Source organism: Littorina saxatilis, linkage group LG12 (assembly GCF_037325665.1).
Source record: "Littorina saxatilis isolate snail1 linkage group LG12, US_GU_Lsax_2.0, whole genome shotgun sequence".
Taxonomy (NCBI): domain Eukaryota; kingdom Metazoa; phylum Mollusca; class Gastropoda; order Littorinimorpha; family Littorinidae; genus Littorina; species Littorina saxatilis.
Genome location: NC_090256.1, coordinates 40,317,122 through 40,341,364, shown reverse-complemented (window position 1 = coordinate 40,341,364; position 24,243 = coordinate 40,317,122). Strand labels below are relative to the sequence as shown.

The following is a 24,243-nucleotide window of genomic DNA, read 5'->3' as shown; positions in this document are numbered from 1 at the left end:
TTAAACTTATTTTCAGTTTAGGACTCATTTAACACCTGTGTCAAAAGTGACAATTATTCTTTCAATGGTGTCATGTGTACACCACGGCATTTTAGGGTTTCGCGATCAAGTGATTGATCGCAGATTACACTGGGCGACGATCGAGGGGTCGGTGATTGGGAGTGAATGCCTTGCTGTGGCCCTCTAACGACCCCGGCCTTTTCACGTATCGCTACAAGCCCGCTCTTCCATCACGCTCTGTCCTCGCTGTCTGCCTTTAGTCGGTGAATAGGTTTAGGTGACTTTGCGAGGTTTCCCGGCTCTGGTCACGAACACTCGATAATGGGTTTTTACTTCACAAGTGCATTGTAAGTTGCATTGCAGGACACGGTCCAAGCTTGTCCGTTTCGGCACACTTGTTTGAAGAGAAGGAGGTAGGGGGGTCTTCGACAGGGTACACTCTTAGTAAATGTACGCCCCCCCCCCCCCCTTCCCTCAATCTTCCCAACCACACCCCACTCCTAGCAGGACAGATTGTCCAGCCAGGTAAACTGGACACAACTGTGCACTTTATGGGCGTAAAAGGAGGAAAGCATTGAGTCCTACATTTTGTCCCATTGACTGAATCACTCAACGTTTCATGCCTTATACGCCTACAGGTGAAATCCCATTTTAAGATCTCAGAAAATCGGGTCTTTAAACGAGGGAGGTAAATTTGCAGACGTTATGAAAAGAAAATGTGAGAAAGACAGAATCTTAGGTGGATGAACGTCGCTTGTTTATTTCAATGCGTGTTTTTCTCTCACTGGTGCCAGGAGATTGGTTCCCCTCACTCTATATTGCATATATGTCGTATGCATTAATTTTAGAGCGCTGACTTCACTTTGTTTCTCAGAAAGAAAGGTCTTGAAATGGAGGGGAGGTGGGGTCTTAATTAAAAGGGGGGTTCCACAGTATTCGCGTACTTGATTGGACCAATAGCTGTACGGAACGTCACCGATCGCATGAGGACATGTCGACAAGCACTACTGTCAGTTTTCCATAGGAGGCTGTCATTCATGAAGGATTGAACCTAGTACTGTGGGGAAGTGAATGAACCGGGCTGTTCTCTGTAGAGAGAATAGTACAGACAAGAGCTTCTGTCTTCACAGGTGAACACAATGAATTGCTGTTCACATGGCCGATTTTCAACCGACTTTCAGAAACTTTCAAAACGAGAAGTCGCTCAGAAGTTGACCAAGCAAAGTAGGTGTGAAGAGAGAGGAGCAGGAAATGGATGGAGAGCCGGAGAGTGGAGGGAGGTGGAGGGGGGGGGGGGGGGGGTAGGAGGGAGGAAGATATATATAATTATACATGTATATCATTATAGACACAGAGAGAGAAGGGGAAGAGAGAGAGGGGGGAGGGAGGAAGGAGAGAGATAAAGAAGAGGGGAGTGAGAGGGGTAGAGCTAGTGTAAGAGATCGAGAGAGAAGAGAGAGAGGGTGGATGGAGATAGGAGATAGAGTAAGAGGTGGGAGAGAGAGAGAGAGCTGTAGGTGGGGTACGGTAGAGAGAGAGCTGTGGGTGGGGGGACGGTAGAGAGAGAGCTGTGGGTGGGGGGACGGTAGAGAGAGAGCTGTGGGTGGGGGGACGGTAGAGAGAGAGCTGTGGGTGGGGGGACGGTAGAGAGAGAGCTTTGGGCGGGGGGACGGTAGAGAGAGGAGTTGGGATGGGTGTGGAAGTAAGGACAGGTGAGGTAATATCAATTTTACTACTGTGTGTATACATAATTTGACGTACACTTTTTGAACACTCATCATCCCCACCCCCGCCCTCTCAGTTTTCCTCACTGTCTCTAGCTCCCCGGCTCACCCTCTCCCTCTTCCGCGGCCCGAGGATCGCAAGTCTAGTGCTCAATACCAACTGAGTGCTACCATGTATATATACATGTATTTTGTTACACCCCCGGTATAGGGGTGTGTATAGGTTTTTACACCCCCGGTATAGGGGTGTGTATAGGTTTCGGTCGATGTGTTTGTTTGTTTGTGTGTTTGTTTGTTTGTATGTTTGTGTGTTTGTTTGTGTTCGCAAGTAGATCTCAAGAATGAACGGACCGATCATCACCAAACTTGGTGAACAGGTTCTATACATTCCTCAGACGGTCCTTACAAAAATTGGGACCAGTCAAACACACGGTTAGGGAGTTATTGGTGGATTTTGGTTTTTTTTGGGGATCAACTACGGCATAACTCTTCCTTATCTTCTCCATGTTTTCAGCGTTTACCTCCCTTCCTTCGTATGGTGCACTATGTATGAGGGGGCATCTTCGGATATTCCCGGCGTTCTGTTACTATTTTTAGAAGGTCACCGCAGTGTCCAGAACGTAAATTGGACCCGTAAATTATCCTCACTGTAAAAGTGCAAAGGTCGAATCAATTTATAGCCACGCGAAAAATACACTGTCATCTATCTCTCTATATATACGGCTTCTCTCTGTTTGTGTGTGTGTGTGTGTGTGTGTCTCTCTCTCTATGTGGGCAACACCTGTGGATTGTTCAGTTCTGTTTGTGATGTGGTCTGGCGGCTTTTGTGTATTTGTATGTACTGGCCTTCCTTTGAGAAGCCAGAACAGTTCAAAAGGGCTTAGAGATAAGCTCTAAATTGCTCAATCCTGAGCAGTGAGAATGGTTATTTCCCTTTGACCAACGGGGGTGTTTTTCCTATCGGGGGAATTTTTTGTTGTTGTTGCTATTATTCTGTGATCGGCCCGCTTTTCATCTGTGTCTGTCTGTCCCGTCTGTCTGAGAATGTGTGTGTGTGTGTGTGTGTGTGTGTGTGTGTGTGTGTGTGTGTGTGTGTGTGTGCGTCAGTCAGTGCGTACATACACACAATTGCTCATTCTTTACATCCAGCACGGGAATCCGGTAATGCTTCCTTCCTCAATCCATCAAAGTGTCATTCAAGTTGCTACTCATTGGATCATACAGGCAGTTTTGTTAATCCTTCAGCCCGTGAAACGCTGCTAATGATTTATTGGCGTCTGTAAACTCCGTTTTGAGTGGCCCTCCTGGCAAAGCACCCTGGATTTATTATCATTATTATTAGTGTTTGTTTTTGTACAGCCCCCACCCCCAAAAAAGAAGTTTTGAGTGATCATTTTTGTAAAAGTGTGTTTTCATAACTTTGCAGAATTCAAGGTATTTAACCCCCCCAAACCATTTTTTTTAAAGTTCAAGTGAAAAAAGGTTTCAAGAATTTCACACAGATTTGCTAAATGGTCATGTGCCGGGATCCTCAAGCCTTTCCCACAGAGCCCGAAGAATTTCAGGAATTTGGTCATTTCAGGGGGACTTGAAAGAGGTCTTTACACTTACAGTCTTACTTGCCATTCATACCTGTCCTTGCCCCGAACATACCAAGAAAGACCCTTACAGTTAGATGCCAAAAGAAAAATGGTTCATTTCTGGCATGTGCTCAAGAATCAAATGAACACTCTACACATACTGGTACATGTCTTGACTGCACCTTGTCTACCTCTCTAATGAGGAGGAGGAGGAAGAGGTGAACTGCATTGTAATTGATGGTGATCATTTGATCATTAATAAAACAACAGACAGTGGGAAGTCCAAGATTGTCTAGCTGATTCCAGAATGACAATTTTGATGATGATGTTGATGATGATGATGATGATGATGATGTCAAGGTGATGATGAGAATAATGATGACATAACAACGATGATGATGATGATGTTTTAAAAAATAAGTTTGTTCAACACTTTCTACCCCACCTATGTTGACCAAGTTATTTTTAGCCGAGACCAGCTGTGCTGCAGCAGGTCACTCAGAATTGTAGTAACTGTGTAGTAACTGTGTATCAACACGCTGCAATGCAGGCGTTAGATGGACGTTACAGGAAGCGACTGAAACTAACAGTCTGAGCGGATACATATATCCGTACCTGGTCAGATAGAGCCATATGAGTGGGTATGAGTTAAATGACAGCGATGATGATGATTTTGAACAAGTTTGTTTGTATGACAGGTGCTAGAGAGGTCATGGTGTGAGGTGGACGGGGTACAGGTGTCACTGCGACTGTGGGACACTTTTGGCTACCATGACAAGGACAGGCGCTTTGCTTACAGGGGGTCAGTAGAATCGTCTTTACCAGTTTGTTCTTGTTGGTTTCTTGGTGTGTGTGTTTTGTTGTTGTTGTTGTTGTGTTTTATTTTAATCTTAAACCTGGTGGCTGTTATTGGTTTGCAGTTCCATCATCCTATATCTTCACATACACATGCCTTCCTACTTTTGCCGTAGAAAAGAGCAAACAGAAAACCCACAGCAATTTTAATTTGAACAGGACCTACATTGTGCAAAAAAAGAGATGGCAGGGAACATGCTTAGTCTTTGTAGTTATAGCCAGTGTGACAGGGTGTCGCAGTAGTCTCCCTTTCACAGCAACTGCTCTGCACTGACATAGTTGTCTCTCTGCCTTGAGCGCGAGTTATTTATAGTAGCTGTACATTTTATAGTAGCTCTGCATTGACAGAGTTGTCTCTCCGCCTTGAGCTTGAGCTATTTATAGTAGCTCTACATTTTTGGTAGGTGGAAGACAGCATACCCGTGAGATGCGGAGAGCTGTTTGTGATGGGGTGTGACTGCTGTTGTCACCTAGTATGCTCTTGCTAACCTTTGCATCCACATAACAGTTTTTATAGGGCTATTTATTTCGCCCAAATCACTCCTGTTTGACTGGCTAAAAATTGCCTCCAAAAGTAGCTCAAGTGTTTCGTGCACTTGGTATACCAGTATAAAATGTCTGAGTGAAGCTGGTGTTATGATGCATGGCATGTAGAATATGGGAGAAGGGGTTCCGGTAGCTCAGGTGGTAGAGCATCGGACTTGCGATCCAAGGGTCATGGGTTCGAATCGAGGCTGGGATGGACACAGGTCAACTTTATGTGCAGACTCAGAGACAGTATCCATGTCCCAACCCCCACCCCCCCCCACCCCCCCCCCCCCCCCCAACCCCCCCCCCCCACCCCTGTCACCACAGTGGCACTTAAAAGACCTTGGTCATTCTGCCATAAGTGCAGGTGGCTCAGATGACATCTAAACACGCGTACACCTGTGTGTCTCATCTAAAGTCGGGGTAACATCCGGGAACATGCCCCTAATGGTTTCACTGTGAGGGCGTATAACAACATTTATCGTCGAATATTGAAGTAATATTGTCATTATGATGCAATGTTGCAGGGCGGATGTGATTGTCCTGTGCTTCAGTACAGTGCGACCAAGTTCTCTACGCAATGTGCGAACCATCTGGTACCCTGAAATCCGGCGCTTCTGTCCCACCACCCCCATCGTTCTGGTGGGTACCCAGGCTGATCTGAGGTACTTGTACCATGAAGACGCTTACCTCAAGATGGAGAAAGGTCTCATGTACAGGTGAGAACAGTTCTGTGATGACCTGAAGAAATTGATGGTTTGAGTGTTTTGGAATGTGTGCATATGGTGTGCAAAAGAATTAAGAGTTCGATCACTCCCTAGTTCACAACAGGAACTGACATGTACTGCCATGTGTGTGTGTGTGTGTGTGTGTGTGTGTGTGTGTGTGTGTGTGTGTGTGTGCGTGCGTGCGTGCGTGCGTGCGTGCGTGCGTGCGTGCGTTCGTCTGTCTGTCTGTCTGTCTGTCTGTCTGTCTGTCTGTCAATGTGTGCGCATTTGTGCATGCCTGTTTGTGTAGAGAACCAGAAAGGTGTGTTCAGTCAAACTGAGGTGAACATGTTTTGCATATCTACAGGGTTCGTACAGGTCATGGAAAACCTGGAAAGTTTTTAATTTTCCAGGCCTGGAAAGTCATGGAATTTCAATTCAAGTCATGGAAAGTCATGGAATTTAACAAAAATAAGAAAGAAAAAAAAATTAACCTTTAGCACGCCAGCGGCTATTTTCGTCGCCCAGCCATTCTCCCCCCCACTTTGCCAGCCAGCAGCGATTTGCGTCGCCAGCACAAGGCTTGTTCGTATGACCAACTTCTCGTTCATATTTGCATACGAGAATAACGGTATTTTTAACGGCACTTGAGCCAAAGCGAGGCTCACTTCCTTCCGTTATCTCGTCGTGTCGTCTGCGCTGCATTTGAGTCGGTTTCGTCGAAGTATTCTGCTTTTGTTTTTGCATCCATAAAGTACTTTAGTGCTTCGACAAGCAAGATGGAGGATGATGAGTTTGAAACTTTCTTTCGAGTTGTTTCTTGACAACAAAAAGTATGCGGAATTGGAACAAATTACCAAGGAAGATCTTCGCAATGAACTGTGTATCGCGGTGAAAAAAATGACAGTTCGTCAAGTCACAGTGACGGTTACGAGATGGAATTTACGAAAGTGCAGATGGATACAACCGCCTGTGGTCCAGTTTAGTGAAATGACAGGACCAGCAAACATTACCGATAATCTGACTGCGTAGCAAATGCTTGACTTGCTTGTCGAAGAGACACTGCGTAGAAACTAACTCATATTCAGTGCAAAGCAAGCCAGTGTCAAAACTGGGAGTGACAAGACGTAAAAAGTTTGCGTGTTCGGAAATGGCGACCTGTGGATCTAGTCATGGAAAATGTTATTGAGGCTCATGGAAAGTCATGGAAAAGTCATGGAATTTTGTTTCTAAGAACCAGTGGGGACCCTGTATCTAAATGTTTCTTTTTGTCTGATTTTGTCAATTATATTACCAAAGTTGCCTTTTTTCCCATGTGTTAATTTGTTTTAACTGTGATTTTGAACAAGAAATAAAATAGAAATTCAGGTGACAGTGTGCTTTGTGACTCAAGACATTTTCCCTGTTATTTCAATTTCAACAGAAACATTCACGAGAAAGACATCGTGACGCCGGCCATGGGACATGACATGGCCAAGGAGATCGGCGCCCCGTTCTACGAGTCGAGCGTCCTGACAAAGTTCGGCATCAGTGACATTTTCATCAACAGCGTGCGAGCCGCTCTCATCGAGCGTCGCAAGCTCAAGTTCTGGAACACACAGCTACGCAAGGTGCAGAGGCCCCTCATCCAACACCCCAGGGACATCCCCACCCCAACCCTCCCCGTCATACAGCTGGCCCCGCCCTCCCCCTCCCCCTCCTCCGGCCTGGCCTCCCTGCTGTACGAGCAGAGTGAGTGTGATGTGACGTTCGAGGCGCAGGGGGTGTGCGTGGGGGCTCATCGCATCATCCTGGCCATTTCCTGTACAGTCTTTCAAGACTTGTTTTCCTGCCCGGAGCTGGCTGCGGTGCAGGTCCGGAGAAGCCAGGAGAGGTCTACGTTGATGGAGGTGGAGCCTGACCCATTCCGGAACCAGTCGGTCACCAGTGACGACGAGTGTCTGCTGGACAATGACGTTAACGGAAACGCCGCCAGCCCCAAAACCAATGCCACGCTCCTTACAGCCGCGGACCCCGATGACCTGAACGACAACCTGCTGATGGTCTACCCCCTGAGGGTGGTGCACAACCACCCAGCATTTGAGTCGGTGGAGGTCAAGTATCGGACTGACCCCTACCACCCCCACCGCCAGCCCACCCTCATGACCTTCGTCACCATGCACTCGGACATCACCAGCGCTGCCTTGCAGCTCATCTTCGAGTTTCTCTATGCCGGCAAGATCTGTAAGGTATGTTGTGTCGTTTATATCGTTATTGGTTACAGTATCAGTGCAAATCTGTGTTCATTTCATAGTCAGCACCCTCTCTCCCTATCAGATGTATTATTCATATGTAAGGACAGGTTGTATGAAAAGGCATAGCCTAAACCTCTATCCTTGTGAAATAAAGTTCCATCATCAGAAAAAGCTGCATGGATTCAGTTTTTGAATGAAAATCATGGACTTTAAAGTAAAATTTGTATAAACTTTTTGTTAAATTATTAACGAGAAGCGACACCCACTGAAGAAACCAAGACGTCTCATCTTGACCCTAGCTTCCCAATTTAAATGTGGGTGTGTTCCTGGTCCCAGGTGTATTCTTTTTTCAGAGGTACCCATGTACATGTACATGTATTCTCTTTACTTTTATGTGTGATCTGACAACACAATTAGTGTGTAAATGCCTGGTACCCTGGTTTTCTGGAGAGCGCCAATGGCCTAGTACCTCCGTCTTCAACTCCCCTGGTTTTCTCGTTATCCCAGTTTCCTTCTGATAGAGGATTTACTGACCAGGGCTGGTGGGCATCGTCTGCCCGGGTTTGTTTCTCCAGGGTGGCCTTCCTCGTAGCTAGACCTTTTATGCCGGCTCCTAATCACCACGATGAGCCCGTCATAGAACATGAAAGGCATTTTGTAGAAGTAGTGATGCCACCCCCTAGTACCCCACCTCGTCCTGGCAGGAACATTGCCAGTTGGTTCGGAACTACTTATTTGCAGCTAACCTCTACATGTAAGGGCCATTCACTATCCGCCACCTGTGACCCGCTACTGAATTGGAGGTAGCCTGGTCCTAATCTTTACTTGTTTTTAATGGGTTTTTTTTTTCCAACTTTGTGACGTGAACAGGTGGCAGACTCTGGGTCAGCGAGGGAAGTGAGACGCGCGGCAGAGCTGTTGGGGTTGAGCAACCTGCTGGTGGGTCTGGAGAGCTTCACCAGTGAAGAGCTCTACCTCAGCGACCAGGTGGAGAAGAAGATTCGGGAGGAACGACAGGCACGACTCCGCACCCTGGCCCTCAGTCCAGACAACTTTCTCACAGGTCAGTTTAAATTAAGATACATTTCTTGTTGTGTGAATGATCATGTATGCCGAAACAGATCTGTTCAGTTGTGGGATAAGAACATCCTGCCACTTGGACACATACCAAAAACAGCATCCTGAGTACTTCTTGCGCAGAGGGAGACACATTTGCTGACATAATTATTTTCATGACATATGTGTCAAGTCTGTGAAAGTGATTCAGCAGAAAGTCACTTTTTGTGAAGAATATCACCATGCTTTGCCTCCAGGCACAGTGTCAGAGGCAACTGAGGTTTAAAATAGGTTTGATCAACTATTTTTCTGAGAGTTGCGGCAGGTGGAGGTGGATGAAATATTTGTGTTTTTCAAGAAATTATTTGAGGTTGCGAGAGGAGAAAATTATTTTAATTTCAGTTTTATTAATTTATTTTCACCGAGGTTTGATTTTTACAATATTTGCACATGAATAACTCTAGGTTTTTAAAATTTTATTTGTGTACAGATGAGGTGTTTGCAGACATGGGATTCTTCTGTAAATTTACGGAATTCCGTAAATTTTTAGGCTCCAGGGATCATTCTTGAGATTCGTGCAAATCCGCTGAGAAAATTTGGGGGTATATGTAGGTATAGACCCAAGTTTTTTGGCCGGTCCGCTGATCGCGACGCTCCATTCCATACTATTCTTGAACGGTTGGTTCCTAAAACGGTCAGACTGTTGCTGGTCGATCCGTATGGGAACGCGCTCTTTGTCTCCTACAGTCACCGTTTCAACGTAGCTATCGGGGATTCAGTATAAGCATACCGTATGAGAATGATTCGGCGCCATTTTTACATCTCTTCGAGCCACCTGCCAAAATGATGAGGAAGCTAAAGCGAGACGAAACCGTTCTAGCCCGGGAAATTGACCAGCAGAAGTACAAGAAAAATCTCTGGAGATTCGACTGGCTCGATGAAGTTGTATCATTGAGCTGGAAAGACGAGAAAGGCCAGAAGACACAAGACGTGAAAGTTGGCGATGCTTTTGCTAAAATCAACTTGCCGTGGACTCTGACAAACTATTTTCTACTCATGGAAAACAGTTCTGCTTTAATTCAAGGTGAGGTAAAAAAAAAAATCAATTTTCTTTCATATTATGTTTCCCTGCTGTTTGAATTGTTGTTATTGCCATTGATATAGAAGCTCTATGATTAAGCTGAAATATACATTTCAGGGAAATTTTTGTGTGTCTAAAACACTAAAAACAGGGGCGTTGCCCCTGGACCCTACTGGGGGCCTTCTGCGGCCCCCAGACCCCCACCTTCTTTTTCCTTAATTATCACTTTTTCTGAATCCCATGTCTGGTTTGAGGTTGATGATGGCCAGGTGGCTGCTCACAAAGTGTTGTTGATGGCTGAGTTATTTCTGTGTGTACAGATGTGGTGTTTGAGGTTGATGATGGCCAGGTGGCTGCTCACAAAGTGTTGTTGATGGCTGTGTTTTTTCTGTGTGTACAGATGTGGTGTTTGAGGTGGATGATGGCCAGGTGGCTGCACACAAAGTGTTGTTGATGGCGGGCTGTGAGATGATGAATGCCATGTTCAGCAACAGCTTTCTGGAATCTTCAGCTGATGTGGTACGTATGCATGGAAAGATCCTTTTTTCACAGAAACCTTATTAATTGTGTTGTAACTCTCGACACTCTGAAATCCTGCAGTACAGCGGAACCCCCTTTTAAGACATCTAAAAATCTGAGAAAATTAAGTCTTTAAAAAAAGGAGGGAGTGTTAAAACAGAGGTAAATTTACACAGGTTATGAAGAGAACATGTGAACAAGCAAGATCTGCTTAAAAAGGAGGAAGTCTTAAACTGGAGGGTCTTGAAAGGCGGGTTCTAATGTATCATTGTTTTTGTGGAGCTGATGTTGCCCGCTTTGCATGGAACAGTGCCGTAAAAGTTGCCATCCCAGTCATTGTTTTTGTGGAGCTGATGTTGCCCGCTTTGCATGGAACAGTGCCGTAAAAGTTGCCATCCCAGTCATTGTTTTTGTGGAGCTGATGTTGCCCGCTTTGCATGGAACAGTGCCGTAAAAGTTGCCATCCCAGTCATTGTTTTTGTGGAGCTGATGTTGCCCGCTTTGCATGGAACAGTGCCGTAAAAGTTGCCATCCCAGTCATTGTTTTTGTGGAGCTGATGTTGCCCGCTTTGCATGGAACAGTGCCGTAAAAGTTGCCATCCCAGTCATTGTTTTTATATTTAGTCAAGTTTTGACTAAATATTTTAACGTAGAGGGGGGAATCGAGACGAGGGTCGTGGTGTATGTGTGTGTGTGTGTGTGTGTGTGTGTGTGTGTCTGTGTGTGTGTGTAGAGCGATTCAGACTAAACTACTGGACCGATCTTTATGAAATTTGACATGAGAGTTCCTGGGTATGAAATCCCCGAACGTTTTTTTCATTTTTTGGATAAATGTCTTTGATGACGTCATATCCGGCTTTTCGTGAAAGTTGAGGCGGCACTGTCACGCCCTCATTTTTCAACCAAATTGGTTCAAATTTTGGTCAAGTAATCTTCGACGAAGCCCGGGGTTCGGTATTGCATTTCAGCTTGGTGGCTTAAAAATTAATTAATGACTTTGGTCATTAAAAATCGGAAAATTGTAAAAAAAAAATAAAATTTATAAAACGATCCAAATTTACGTTTATCTTATTCTCCATCATTTGCTGATTCCAAAAACATATAAATATGTTATATTCGGATTAAAAACAAGCTCTGAAAATTAAATATATAAAAATTATTATCAAAATTAAATTGTCCAAATCAATTTAAAAACACTTTCATCTTATTCCTTGTCGGTTCCTGATTCCAAAAACATATAGATATGATATGTTTGGATTAAAAACACGCTCAGAAAGTTAAAACAAAGAGAGGTACAGAAAAGCGTGCTATCCTTCTTAGCGCAACTACTACCCCGCTCTTCTTGTCAATTTCACTGCCTTTGCCATGAGCGGTGGCCTGACGATGCTACGAGTAAAATGGCATTGCGTTCAGTTTCATTCTGTGAGTTCGACAGCTACTTGACTAAATATTGTATTTTCGCCTTACGCGACTTGTTGTGGAGCTGATGTTGCCCGCTTTGCATGGAACAGTGCCGTATAAGTTGCCATCCCAGTCATTGTTTTTGTGGAGCTGATGTTGCCCGCTTTGCATGGAACAGTGCCGTAAAAGTTGCCATCCCAGTCATTGTTTTTGTGGAGCTGATGTTGCCCGCTTTGCATGGAACAGTGCCGTAAAAGTTGCCATCCCAGTCATTGTTTTTGTGGAGCTGATGTTGCCCGCTTTGCATGGAACAGTGCCGTAATAGTTGCCATCCCAGTCATTGTTTTTGTGGAGCTGATGTTGCCCGCTTTGCATGGAACAGTGCCGTAAAAGTTGCCATCCCAGTCATTGTTTTTGTGGAGCTGATGTTGCCCGCTTTGCATGGAACAGTGCCGTAAAAGTTGCCATCCCAGTCATTGTTGGAGTGAAAGAGAAATTAAGAATCAAAGCATGGTATCTGTAGTTCTGGGGCGCGGTTTAACATATCTACCCTCTTCTTTCATTTCCTGCTAAGGTTAAAGGTTTCACCTTCCATGTGTACTGTGTGTGCGTGTTTTTTGTTTTGTACAAGTGGGCTTTAAAGTGTATGGCCTATTTAACCTGCCATTTTAAGGATGCAGTCTTAAAAAAGAACAAGAATTGTAGGTTATTGGAACGTTTAACTATTGACAAAACAAAATGTTACATTTACATTACAATACTAGGGTGTCAACTTGTAAGAATTGATATTAACTTACATGGATCATTTGGATCAAACAGGTATCGTTTCCCGACATCAACGTCGACACGTTCCGCGCACTGGTGGAGTACCTCTACACAGGGGAGGCAACCCACCTTGCCGCGGCCGACGGGCTGTCGCTGGTGGAGACGGCCAATCGCCTGTGTCTGCCGCACCTGGTGAGCCTGGCGGAGGCCTTCATTGTGTCGGATCTCCAGTGCATGGACACCAAGGGCATCGATGCTGTAGAAGAGGCTATGATGTTGCTGGAGCCTGCAGAGGTCAGTTGGGGGGTGGGGGGGGGGGGGGGGTGGGGTGGGGGTAATAATGGGGATGGGTATAGGGTGGGGTGATGGAAGGAAGGCTTTAAAGGCCAACATCAGCTGGTATGCGGGCGCAACAGTTGTAGCTATGTTTTCTCGTATCTGGGCTTCTGTTGATTTAAATCTGTGGCATTCTGCTATAACAAGGCTTTTTGACCTGGAGCAGAATGTTAGGCTGCATGTGATGAGGGGGTTGCAGGAGGGATGGGTGGGGTGAGGGGAGGATTTGGTTTTGAGGAAGGGGGTGAGGGGGGGGGGGGGGGAGTGAGTTGCAGGCCCTGATGTCAATGAGGGGTTTATTTGCAGGTGTAGTTTGGAAATTAAACTCTGTGTGTGTGTGTGTGTGTGTGTGTGTTTGTGTGATTGTACACAAGTATTTGTGTATCAGATTAACTGAGGTGTATTCATTTTTGTCTGAAAAGTCAAAACTTTAAGTACTCAGAAAGACATTGCACTTTTTAATATGATGACTGAAAACAACACATCTTTCACTTTAAACCCTCTCTATGGCAGCTAGGTTAATTAATCTAACTCGGAATAACTCCCTGGACCAATAAAGTGCTTATTATAACTGTTTGACTTTCAGCTTCACAATGCGATGCAACTGGCCTACTGGTGTGAGAAATTTATCAGCGCTCACTATCAGGAAGCCACACAGGAGCATGGCAAGCTGTTCCGAGCACTACCCAGAGAGCGACAGGAGGCCATTGAAAAAACACGCTGGCCACCGGTGTGGTAAGTCCTGGCAGTTGCTCCATTCTAGCTCTGTTTTATGATACTAGAAACAGTGGAACCCCCTTTTATGACCACAAAAATCTGAGAAAATCAGATCTTATAACTCATTGTCTCCCACTCATATGGCTTTATCTGACCTGGTACGGATATATCCATACACACAGTCACTTCAGTCGCTTCCTGTAACGTCGATCTAACGCCTGCATTCCATCGTGTTGATACACAGTTTCTACACAGTTACCACAATTATGAGTGACCCGCTGCAGCACAGCTGGTCTCGGCTAAAAAAAACTTACTCAACATAGGTGGGGTAGAAAATGTTAAGAGAGAGGAAGTCTTTGATTGGGAGGTCTTTAACTCATTCAAGGCGCGTCTAAATTTCCCCTGTGTTCCCTGCCAGTGCGCGATTTAGAGCCATTTTGAAAAAAATATTAAAAATCAACGACACAAGATATTTACATACTTTATGTTTTTGCAAAGTTTGGAACTTACTCTTTTAGAAAATATATGAAACATTTGAAAGTACATACCTTTTGTTGTCTTCATATCCAGGCAAAATATCCAATTTGAAGCAAAAAACCCAACTTTTTTGTTCTTGAATGAAACACCAGTAACTCACTGTTGCAGTACTTTTTCTCACAAAATCAAGCTGATATGCACTGTTTCAAATGTCAAGAGTGTTGCTGGTAAATCAGAGTGTTGCTGGTGAATCAGAAACAAAAATTACTGTTAAATAGACTTGAACTGGTGAGTGTCAAGCATAATGGAGGCGCGTCTAAATTGTTAAATTTCTCTGTGTTCCCTCAAATCGGACGATTTTGACCCATTTTTAAAATAATAATAAAAATCAACAACACAAAATAACCTTACCTACCTTACATTTTTGCAAAGTTTGAAACTTGCTCTTTTACAAAATATATGAAACATTTGAAAGAACATACCTTTTGTTGTCTTCACATCCAGTCAAACTACCTCTTTGAAGCAAAAGACAAACAACTTTCTACATCATGGGTTCATCATACACAATGCCATGATCGACACTTTCATTGCCCGAATCATCACCCAAATGATCGTCCATTGGCACAAACTTGTCACCAAAATCTAAAATATCATCTCCACTATCATCATCACTTAGCAGACATGGGACTGGTCCGAATTTTATCGGAATTCCGATATTTTCCTTAGCTCACAGACCATTCTTGAGATTGATGCAAATTCGTTGAGAAAAAAAAAGGGGGGGGGGGTGGTGGTGGTATGAACCGTTCAGCTGAAGCTGTCTGCGTCTGAAGTCAGTGCATTCGCACCCCAGCACCCCAGCACTCGCGTGAACCCCTAGCAGTATCATGGATCGCGTTTGATTGGCTGTCGATCTCCGACGATTATCGCCTAGGCTTAATTATTCACCGATGGCGGTTTGCGGGTTGTTTTGATTGGCTGCCGATCTCCAAACGCCGAAGGTGAAAAAGGTAGCATAATGGCGTCTGGATTCCGTATTGTTTAGTCGGCTGTGGAAGCTCTTACGATCGACCATCAAAGTGTGAAAAACAAGTGGAAAGCCAACTGGCTGTCAGAAGAAGTGACTGTCACTATCAACAAGAAAGGTAGGCACGCCAGCTCATTGGCAACAGTATCTCCAAGATATCCATCCCTGGTCAGGCCGTGTGCACGTGGTGCGACAACGGCCACTGCGTGGTGAAATACGGACTTGGTGGAAAAAAATGTGTTGGTTCGTCACATTGAAAGCAAGAAGCACAGAGGGCTCTTGGAAGCACGTCAGACAACAACCTCCGTTGTTTCTGCAACCGAGGTAAGCTTTCTTTATTAATATTTGGGCGCCGGTCCTCCGTCGTAATGAAGCCATACACACTCTTCTTCTTCTTCTTGACTCTCACTGACTCGGTAGCCTAGTACCATTTCAGGCCTATACTATATTTCAACAGCCCGAAAAATAAATGTTTTGATGATAAAGCACAGTGTCAGTATGTGGATGCCTAGCGATTGTATTGTTTGCATTGCAATAACTGAATATGAAGGAACAAAACACAACTCCAACACAGCAAAATGAAAATCCAAATTTGCGTATTAAAAAATACTTTCTCTAGAGGAACGAAGACAATGGCAAGTGATGACGTAAAAAGAATTGCTGACACTTGCCCTGACGGTGACACTCTTCATGCTTCTGAGAACTTGTATACTCCTGCTTCACAATGCTTGTAAGACTTGAGTGGATCCTTGTTGTGCTGTTGGCTATGAAGAGTGTTTTTCTGAAAGTTTTCAAGTAAGTTTTGTGTGTGTGTGATTGTTATAAATTACACTTTTGTTTCCCCCTGAACACCCTACCGGGGCGTTGCCCCTGGACCCCGGCTTAGTTTCCTACTTTTGGAACATTTGCTGGTCTCATGTCTGACTTAGGTCAAGATCAAAACCGTACTGAATAACTAGTTCTAGCACTCTTTTCAAGTTACTACGTCTTGTCAGCAGAACGATCCGCCATCTTGGAAAAATCAAAACACGTGGGTCGCACACCGTCAACAAAATCGAATTAATCCCAACTATTGAAGGGAAGGAACTGTTTACAGTGAATGGTTCCACTGTAGACAGATAGAAGTTCATTGCAGGGGTTGTTTCCCTTGGTCAGCAGGACCGTTTACACCGTTAAAAATTCGTGATATCCGTCGGAACTCAAGTACCGGCACGCGGCCAACGCTAAACACAGGTGTCGGTCTTCCAGTTCCGACACGCAGCGAATGAGTTAAAAGTGTGTTCGACTGTACCGATACATGCACAAGCCTGACGGTGACCTTACAATTAATGTTGAACTCACCCAGACAAATTTTGTTCTCGAAATTGTCTGTCAGTGAGTGTCACTTCCTCGGGAAAAATGCAGGAAAATTGACAAACTTTGTGCGACGTTATTCATGTTATGACATCTTTTCAAACTTTCTTTGACTTACGGCATCAGAGATTTCACTTGAAAGACAACACAATGGATGACATGGGTCATGTGCAACCAGTACCTCTTTAGAGGCATAACAACGTGAGACTCCAGACTGTTACAGAAAAACAGGCACCTCTGCCATAGTATTGGTGGTACACATAAACATCACTCAAACAGCAGTCTGACGGTAGAAGAGACGGTACAGTGAGGGGGTCCGTCACATGTCAAAACCAAAGACTGCAACATTTATTGACTACAGCTGGTGGAAGTTTTTTTTTCACTTTCTAACAAGGTTTTAAGCTCAAAAGGTTGCATTGTATTTTACTAGATATACTTCTTCTTCTTCTTTGTCGTTCTTGGACTGAAACTCCCATGTAAACTCGTGTTTTTTGCATGAGTGGGATTTTACATGTATGACCGTTTTTACCCTGCCATTTAGGCAGCCATACGCCGCTTTCGAGGGACACTTGATATTCAATAAAGTCCATAACTTTTTTGTGCAGGTATTTGAAGGAAGCAGACCGGTATGAGCGGCAGATGCACGATCGTCTCAAATACCCTGAGCAGCGACAGCGCCAGGACTACAACCGCTGTTTTTCCAGCTGTCTGTGTTTCAGCCGACGTGGTCGCCACCGGCTGAGTGATCCGGTTGAACTGCCGATCTGAGCAACGAAGGACGCCAACTGGTTGACCTGTATAGTAAATGCTGCCGCCTCTACCTTCTGACAGTTTTTGGTGTGAGAACAGCCCAGTGTGGATGCCCGAGGATCCTGAAATCAGGATTGCTGGAAAACAATTGGAGCAGCCTGAATTTGTCCGTCATGTGTAGCGAACGAGAAGAAGAAGCCTGAATGTGAAAACTGGCAGTCATTTTTTAGTGTGGTTTGGGGTCAGAGATTCTGCTTTTCTTCAGCTGCTTAACTGTGTGGCAAACAATCCGTTGAGTGTCTTCTCAGTGGTCTGGCACACTTGTTTCTCTCCGTCACTGTCGGATCTTGTGCTGGGGTGGTGCACAAGGAAGTGCCCGAACTGTATGAATGGAGTCAGCACTTGGTTGGATCGGTTGAAATCTCAGTTTCAACCAGTCAGACCCTGCACGTGGTTCACACCCAGCCGGGCCTGTTCTCATGCACACCATGCATGGTAGGAGTTTCTGGAGGGACGTGAACATTGCGCTAGACTTATTTGTCACTCACTCAACATGACAACTCTGCTAACACTACATGAAGCTGTCGGCATGCCTACCACTTTAACTAGCAATCACTGCACAGGCGAGGTAGAGCATCTCCATCGCATTTCTTTGTGAATATGACAGGCTTCATTATCACTGTATCTTTGCACAGGCGAGGTAGAGCATCTCCGTAACGTTTTTCTGTAAATACTGCTGACGTAATTATCACTGTTTCGTTCTTTGTACAGATTCGTCAGAGCATCTCTGTCACGTTTCTCTGTAAATGTCTAACACTGACATGAATTTGACTGTATCTTTGTACTGGCGTGTTAATTAGAGCATCACCGACACATTTCGCTGAGTGCAGACCTAATTTGCCTGCTTAAACTATTGTCACCTTGTAGATATGTAAATAATTTTATTCTGTGTATGTATTGCTGACTATAATTTGTAGTCTTGTGTCTGAAAAATGTTATGCAATAGACGTTTGACAGAAATAACTTTCAGGATTTACGTGCGTTGTGGAAGAGAGACGCCCTGATAACCTCGTACTAACAGGAAACACATGGTCGACCAGTTAAAACAACGATGGCAGCGAATAATATCGATTGGACACTGCATAACATACACATCAGAGTCAGTTATTCACTTCGATTGTGGATTTTACTGGTTGACCACGTGTTTCCCGTTTGTATGAGGTAAGCAGGGTGCATCTCTTCCAAAACGCTTGCAAATCCTGACAGAGTTATTTCCGAAAATCGTCTATTAATTACCCTTGTGGCATGGCCAGTTCACGATGTAGTTGAGTTTAGCGATGAGTAGTGAATACTGCTGCGTGCAAGTGTTCAGAGCTGGCCGGGTTGTCACGTCACAGTATTGAATGACCAACTGATACAGATATGTGCTAGACCGAGAGTTGTTGTCCAATCATCTTGTTGGTGTTTGAATTTGAGCATGTTAAATGACAATCCTCCTGGGGAATCTGGTTTGTGACATTATCCTGGATGATTGTACATACTCCATAATTAGCCTAAAAAGGGGTCACATGATCACCCAGAGACTTGCTCGGATTTTTCTTCACCACATTTTTTACATTGCAATCCATGTTTCAGCCATTTTCCAAAGTTTTAGGCAGTCCTAATTTGCGTTCCTGGCCCTTCCCAATCTGCGGAAAAAAAAGAAGATTGTCAGGTCTGCCAAAATGGTAGCAAAATGTTCTCACTTTGAAAGAAGTTTCAATCATCATTTTGCTGACTGTCAAACAATATCCCTTGACTACTATAGTCTATTGTGCTGTTGTATAGTTTCACCATTGTAAATTTTGTAAAGACAGGTCCAGGGTACTAATGTGAGCATATAAATGTTTTGCTGTGACTCTGTGTGAGATTTGTTTTGCGGTGACAATTACTTAGCTTAATGCTGATGGATCGAGTTGTTTGTTACGTGTTGAACCTTTTTTGTGAGCTGCTCGATCATTCTGGTCTGTTAATTGGTGTGAGTGTTTGTCTGCAGTCTTTTACAAAGGTGGGTGAGGATATGCTCTAACTTGAGTATTGTTTAGAAGGGGATACTCGATTGAACTGTTTGTCCAAAAGTGTTTAGTTTTTGAACCAGGTCATTTTAGATTTTTCTTAATTTTCATGTGTTCTAGCTACCATTTTTGTAATGAAAATATTGTGCACATAATGCAGACAGAGGACATAAATGATGCATTGATTAATCATATGAGCGGGAAACTGATTTCTTACTTTTTTTATATGTTGCTTTTGTGTTATTTAAAAAAACCCATTGTAGGTCAATGGCATTTAAAAACTGTTTTTGCACAAGGGTAATTAATAGAAGTTGGATGATACACCAGTAGATCGTTCAATGTGTGTGTGTGTGTGTTCATGCATGCATTCTTTCTCTTTAAACTAGGAATTGTTGAATTGAAAGCACAGTATAAAAAAGTTGGCATGTGGGTTTCACTCATATTTTTTTTAATAATTTGAATGAATTTGTCCAGATTCTGCTTTGAGTGTGGCATGCAAACAATAGAAGTGTTCTAGATAAGCAAAAGCGTTCAGTATTGAAATAACCAAGCCTTGATCCAAGTTGAAAAACATGTAACTTCTTTACTGGGAACTATAGTCAGGGCAAAACTTGACATACCCCTTACCTTTTGTGAGCATCAATGCCCGGATAGAAAATGGGCACCGGCACGGTTGGCCTAGTGGTAGGGCGTCCGCCCCGTGATCGGGAGGTCGTGGGTTCGAACCCCGGCCGGGTCATACCTAAGACTTTAAAATTGGCAATCTAGTGGCTGCTCTGCCTGGCGTCTGGCATTATGGGGTTAGTGCTAGGACTGGTTGGTCCGGTGTCAGAATAATGTGACTGGGTGAGACATGAAGCCTGTGCTGCGACTTCTGTCTTGTGTGTGGCGCATGTTATATGTCAAAGCAGCACCACCCTGATATGGCCCTTCGTGGTCGGCTGGGCGTTAAGCAAACAAACAAACAAACAAAATAGAAAACGGGCAACATTGGTAAGAACTGCAGTCAGAGAGAAAGAAGGCTGGAGCAGGATAGTCATGACATATACATTCTTACATAATAGACAAACTCTGGAAATAACTCTGTTGGTATATGGGTTGTGAAAGAGTGAATTCTCTTGTATTTATTGAGGAAAACTTTTCACATGTGTTTTTTGTCCACATGTTTCAGACACATGCACCTCTCGCTAATGACTGGCCTATACTGTCCCGCGGAAAAGTTAGACTCAATAAACACAAGAGTATTCACTCTTTCACAACCCATACACAGTTGACAGAGATATTTCCAACATTGTCTACTACTTCTCATCTTTTCAAGTTTTGCATTTACAGGTCTTCGTACAACGGCCCAGACTATATGGTGCAATGAATTAAATAGTTTGTACATTAGTGTATATATTGTATCTAGCATGCATTATTCACTCTGTGCATGAACATTGTTGAAAACAAACCGCCCCTGAGCCGGAATCGCTTGACAAGTGGCCCCCTTCATCCCCCCCTTCCTCGTCCTGATATGGCTCTGCGTAGTCGGCTGGACGTTAAGCAACAAATAAACAAACAAACAAACAAACCGCCCCTGAGCCGTCTTGCCATTGCGTTCCTTTTTGCCTGAGTTTAAGTTTAATTAACCACAGCTAGCATTTATTTATTTATTATTAATTGCTTTTTGCTCAATGTTTACAGTTATACTGAAAGAAACAATGTCTCATGGTTTTGAAAATCTAGATTATGGTTGAATCTGATACTTGTCAAATTTCTGTAGGTTTATTTTGTGCAACCTTTGCATCAATATTGTTTTCACTATAGGTGCATGCTCAGTAGGAATTTACATCTCTTCACAGAGGGTGCAAAATCAGTAGAGTAATTTGTACTGACAGATTAGCTATGAAATCTCATACCTGCTAGTGTACAATCACATATACAGGTTTCCTTTATCTGGGGTGTTGTTGATACGCTTGTGTATGTTCACATTCATACATGTACAAGGTTATTTGAGCTAGCTCTAGCTGGGTGCTGTTAATACGCTTGTGAAGGTTAAGGTGCCCATGAGTGACAGGGTACATACCTGTACTATGCTAGACTGTGCAATATGTCTAATTCCTTGTTTGATTTTGAATCATTTCTGTGTGAATATGGCATAAATTGTTTACCCAGCAACAATCGACTATATGTTACACTGTTATTCTGGGTGTGGTGTGAGTGTTTGTGTGTGTGTGTATGTATGTGTGTGTGTCACAGTGTGTGTGTGTGTGACTGTGTGTGTGTGCGCGTGCGTGAGTGTCACAGTGAGTGTGTGTGTGTCAGTGTGTGTGTCACAGTGTGACTGTGTGTGTGTGTCACAGTGAGTGTGCGTCACAGTGTTTCTCATGTATGTGTGTGAACTTTTAAGCAACCCCCCCCCCCCCCCCCCAAACAAAAAATCCCCAAATGTTTGTGTGTAGCTATCGCATTGGTGCCTGTCATTGCATAGAGACCCCTTTGGTGCTGGCAGCTGAATATGCACTCTAAGTAGTACATGGACATGTAGTTGTAGGGACTGGAAATTGGTTTTCCTCGCAGCTTTTTATGCGTCTCATTTTCTGATTTATAATAGGTTAATCATATTTAGCATGCTCAAAATCGGATCCTCAATATTTATCATCATACAAATAAAGTGAATCAATAATAATTTTTTCTTTATCCACCAGATTTTTGAAAGTGTTAGTGTTACTCTGACAGAACAAGAACAAATACTTTATTGTCCGTCTTTACAAAACAGAAATGCGCCTTTATAGGGCTAGGGGCCTGCCTAACCATTACAAAACGATATTGCACAAAGATGCATAAATATTAAACACAGTGTAAAATACTTCACACTTGCACGCATGCGTATAAAATCATTTTTACAAATTGCATTCACCACAGATTTAATCTAAATCTTAATCCGGACAAAGCGACAGACAGACAAACAAACAAACAAATATACGGGGGTGTAATAAGAATGCCATCATCTAAAGACAGGATACTACTGTTCGGCTCACAATTCAGCGAATCTTCATAGACTTACACAACTGACAGAAGTGTCTCACGTTCCACTTGTTTCTCAGAAACTATGTCATACATGTAGCCGCCTATTGCATGGAGCAATCACATATGTGTGGAGATTCACATAACTCATTGTCTTTCCAAGTAGGCAAAGCAACCAGTCACCATCCTTTTGAATCGAAAAACAAGTCTTTAAAAATGTCACACACACAAACACCCTCTAGTCTCTTTCAAACACATGCATATGCACAAAATCTCTCTCTCACACACACAAAGGCTAACATTTTCTTATGTATAAACGGACGTGGGGGAGACCACCCACGTCATAACTAAATACAATTTTCGCATGTGTGTGTATATCGTATAATGATGCACTTGTAAAGTTGTATGCATTTAGAGCACTTACCAGGGCTCCACACGGACGCCTCAGCTAGAGGGTCCCGGGACCCCCTCTTTGATTTTTTTGAGGATCCATGGACTCCCTCAGCGGAGTTTTAGAGGGACCGACTTTTTCGAGGTACTTGGCTTCGAGTTCTTTTTATCTCGATATCGTGTGTGTGTGTGTGTGTGTGTGTGTGTGTGTGTGTGTGTATATATATACTAGATGATTACCCGCTTCGCCGGGTACCGGCTTCGCCGGGAAGAAGTAGAGCCGAATGCCAGGCTGCGGGAGGAAAGGAGATAAACGCGCAAAACACTGGAGACCTTCTAAAAATAGTAACGTGCAGTGACCTTCTAAAAATAGTAACGTAGTAACGGGAATATGGATTGACGCCACACGGAGGAAGGGAGATAATCGCGGCTGAAAACACTGGAGAAGATAAGGAAGAGTTACTGGTAGTGGATCCAGACCAAAAAAACCAAAATCGGTTCAGCGCGCACAGCGCTGCGCGCTGAGAGCACGTGTTGAAATATCTCATCGACCAGGTTGTGTCCAGGGTGTACCAGAATATGATCACCAAATTTGAAACAGATCCATCGAGAACCTTGGCCGCGCATCGCGCACAGACACACAGACAGACAGACACTAGTCGTATATATATATAGATGTGTGTGTGTGTGTGTGCGCATGTGTATGTATATACATACTAGAGGAATACCCGGCTTCGCCGGGGAATCGCGAGACAGAGACAGACAGCGTGGCGGTTCACCACAATCGCCTTTGAAGGCGAAGTCCTCTCAAACGGGATTGAGAATTTTAGAGCTTATTTCTAAGCCCTATGTTATCTGTTATGGCTTATCAAATGCCAGAACATACAGACAGACAAAAGCCGCCAGACCCCATCACAAACAGAACTCTACAATCCACAGGTAGACTTGTATAAACATTTCGTAACTTTGCACATTAAGATATGTCTTGTTAGATCTGTTAGTGTTTCTTCTACACGCCGATGTACTTTTTGGGTGCATATTTTGTATATATTATAGCCGTGATTCTGTCAAATATCACGCCTGTAACTGCACAGAAGCAAATTTCGTAGCATTCGCAACAAATTACTGGTGTAAACTTTAATGTGAAGAACTGCCATCAGTTCCACAAAAACCTGAACCTTTCTGCAGTACTGAGGCCGAGTTTCAAGCTTCTAGAACCTTGCAGACAGCGAAAAGCATTCGGAGAATGAGAATTATCCTACAACTTCTGTGTTTGCCCCCCGAAGCTGCCGTGTTTCTCCCCCGCAGCTGCCGTGTTTGCCCACCGTTTGTGTTTGACCACCGACCCTGCACACTCATGTTTATGTGTTTACTCAGGTATTGTTTTTATAAACACATTTTATAATATTTGTGTGTTTCAGCACGTATGGATTATAAATGCTACCAGTGTGGAACAACTTTTGCCATCTTCCATGAAATTATCGCCCATAACGTCAATGAACACCCCGATAAGCAGCTCAAAATTAGAATTTTGACCGTCAACAGTTCAACAGTAACACTGGGAAACAATCGTATGCAGGGCACGATTATAAAGTCATTCCGGCAGATGTTCTGAAAGGCGGACAAAGAATAGTTGCAAAGGATTCGCACAATATTGTTCTCATTTCAAATGACGATTCTTCAAAT

At 43.8% G+C, this 24,243-nt stretch overlaps 1 protein-coding gene across 2 annotated transcripts in view; it reads left to right on the top strand.

The window, feature by feature from the left end:
- Positions 1–21,321, top strand: part of LOC138981935 (rho-related BTB domain-containing protein 1-like) — a 37,788-nt gene extending 16,467 nt beyond the window's left edge. For both annotated transcript variants that reach the window (XM_070355110.1, XM_070355111.1), the window contains exons 3-10: positions 4,003–4,106; positions 5,215–5,406; positions 6,818–7,622; positions 8,499–8,691; positions 10,166–10,284; positions 12,505–12,744; positions 13,373–13,521; positions 16,963–21,321. In XM_070355110.1, coding sequence (XP_070211211.1) covers positions 4,003–4,106; positions 5,215–5,406; positions 6,818–7,622; positions 8,499–8,691; positions 10,166–10,284; positions 12,505–12,744; positions 13,373–13,521; positions 16,963–17,125 — 1,965 coding nt within the window. In that variant the 3' untranslated portion in view covers positions 17,126–21,321. The remainder of the gene's footprint in view (positions 1–4,002; positions 4,107–5,214; positions 5,407–6,817; positions 7,623–8,498; positions 8,692–10,165; positions 10,285–12,504; positions 12,745–13,372; positions 13,522–16,962) is intronic.
- Positions 21,322–24,243: the final 2,922 nt, after the last annotated feature.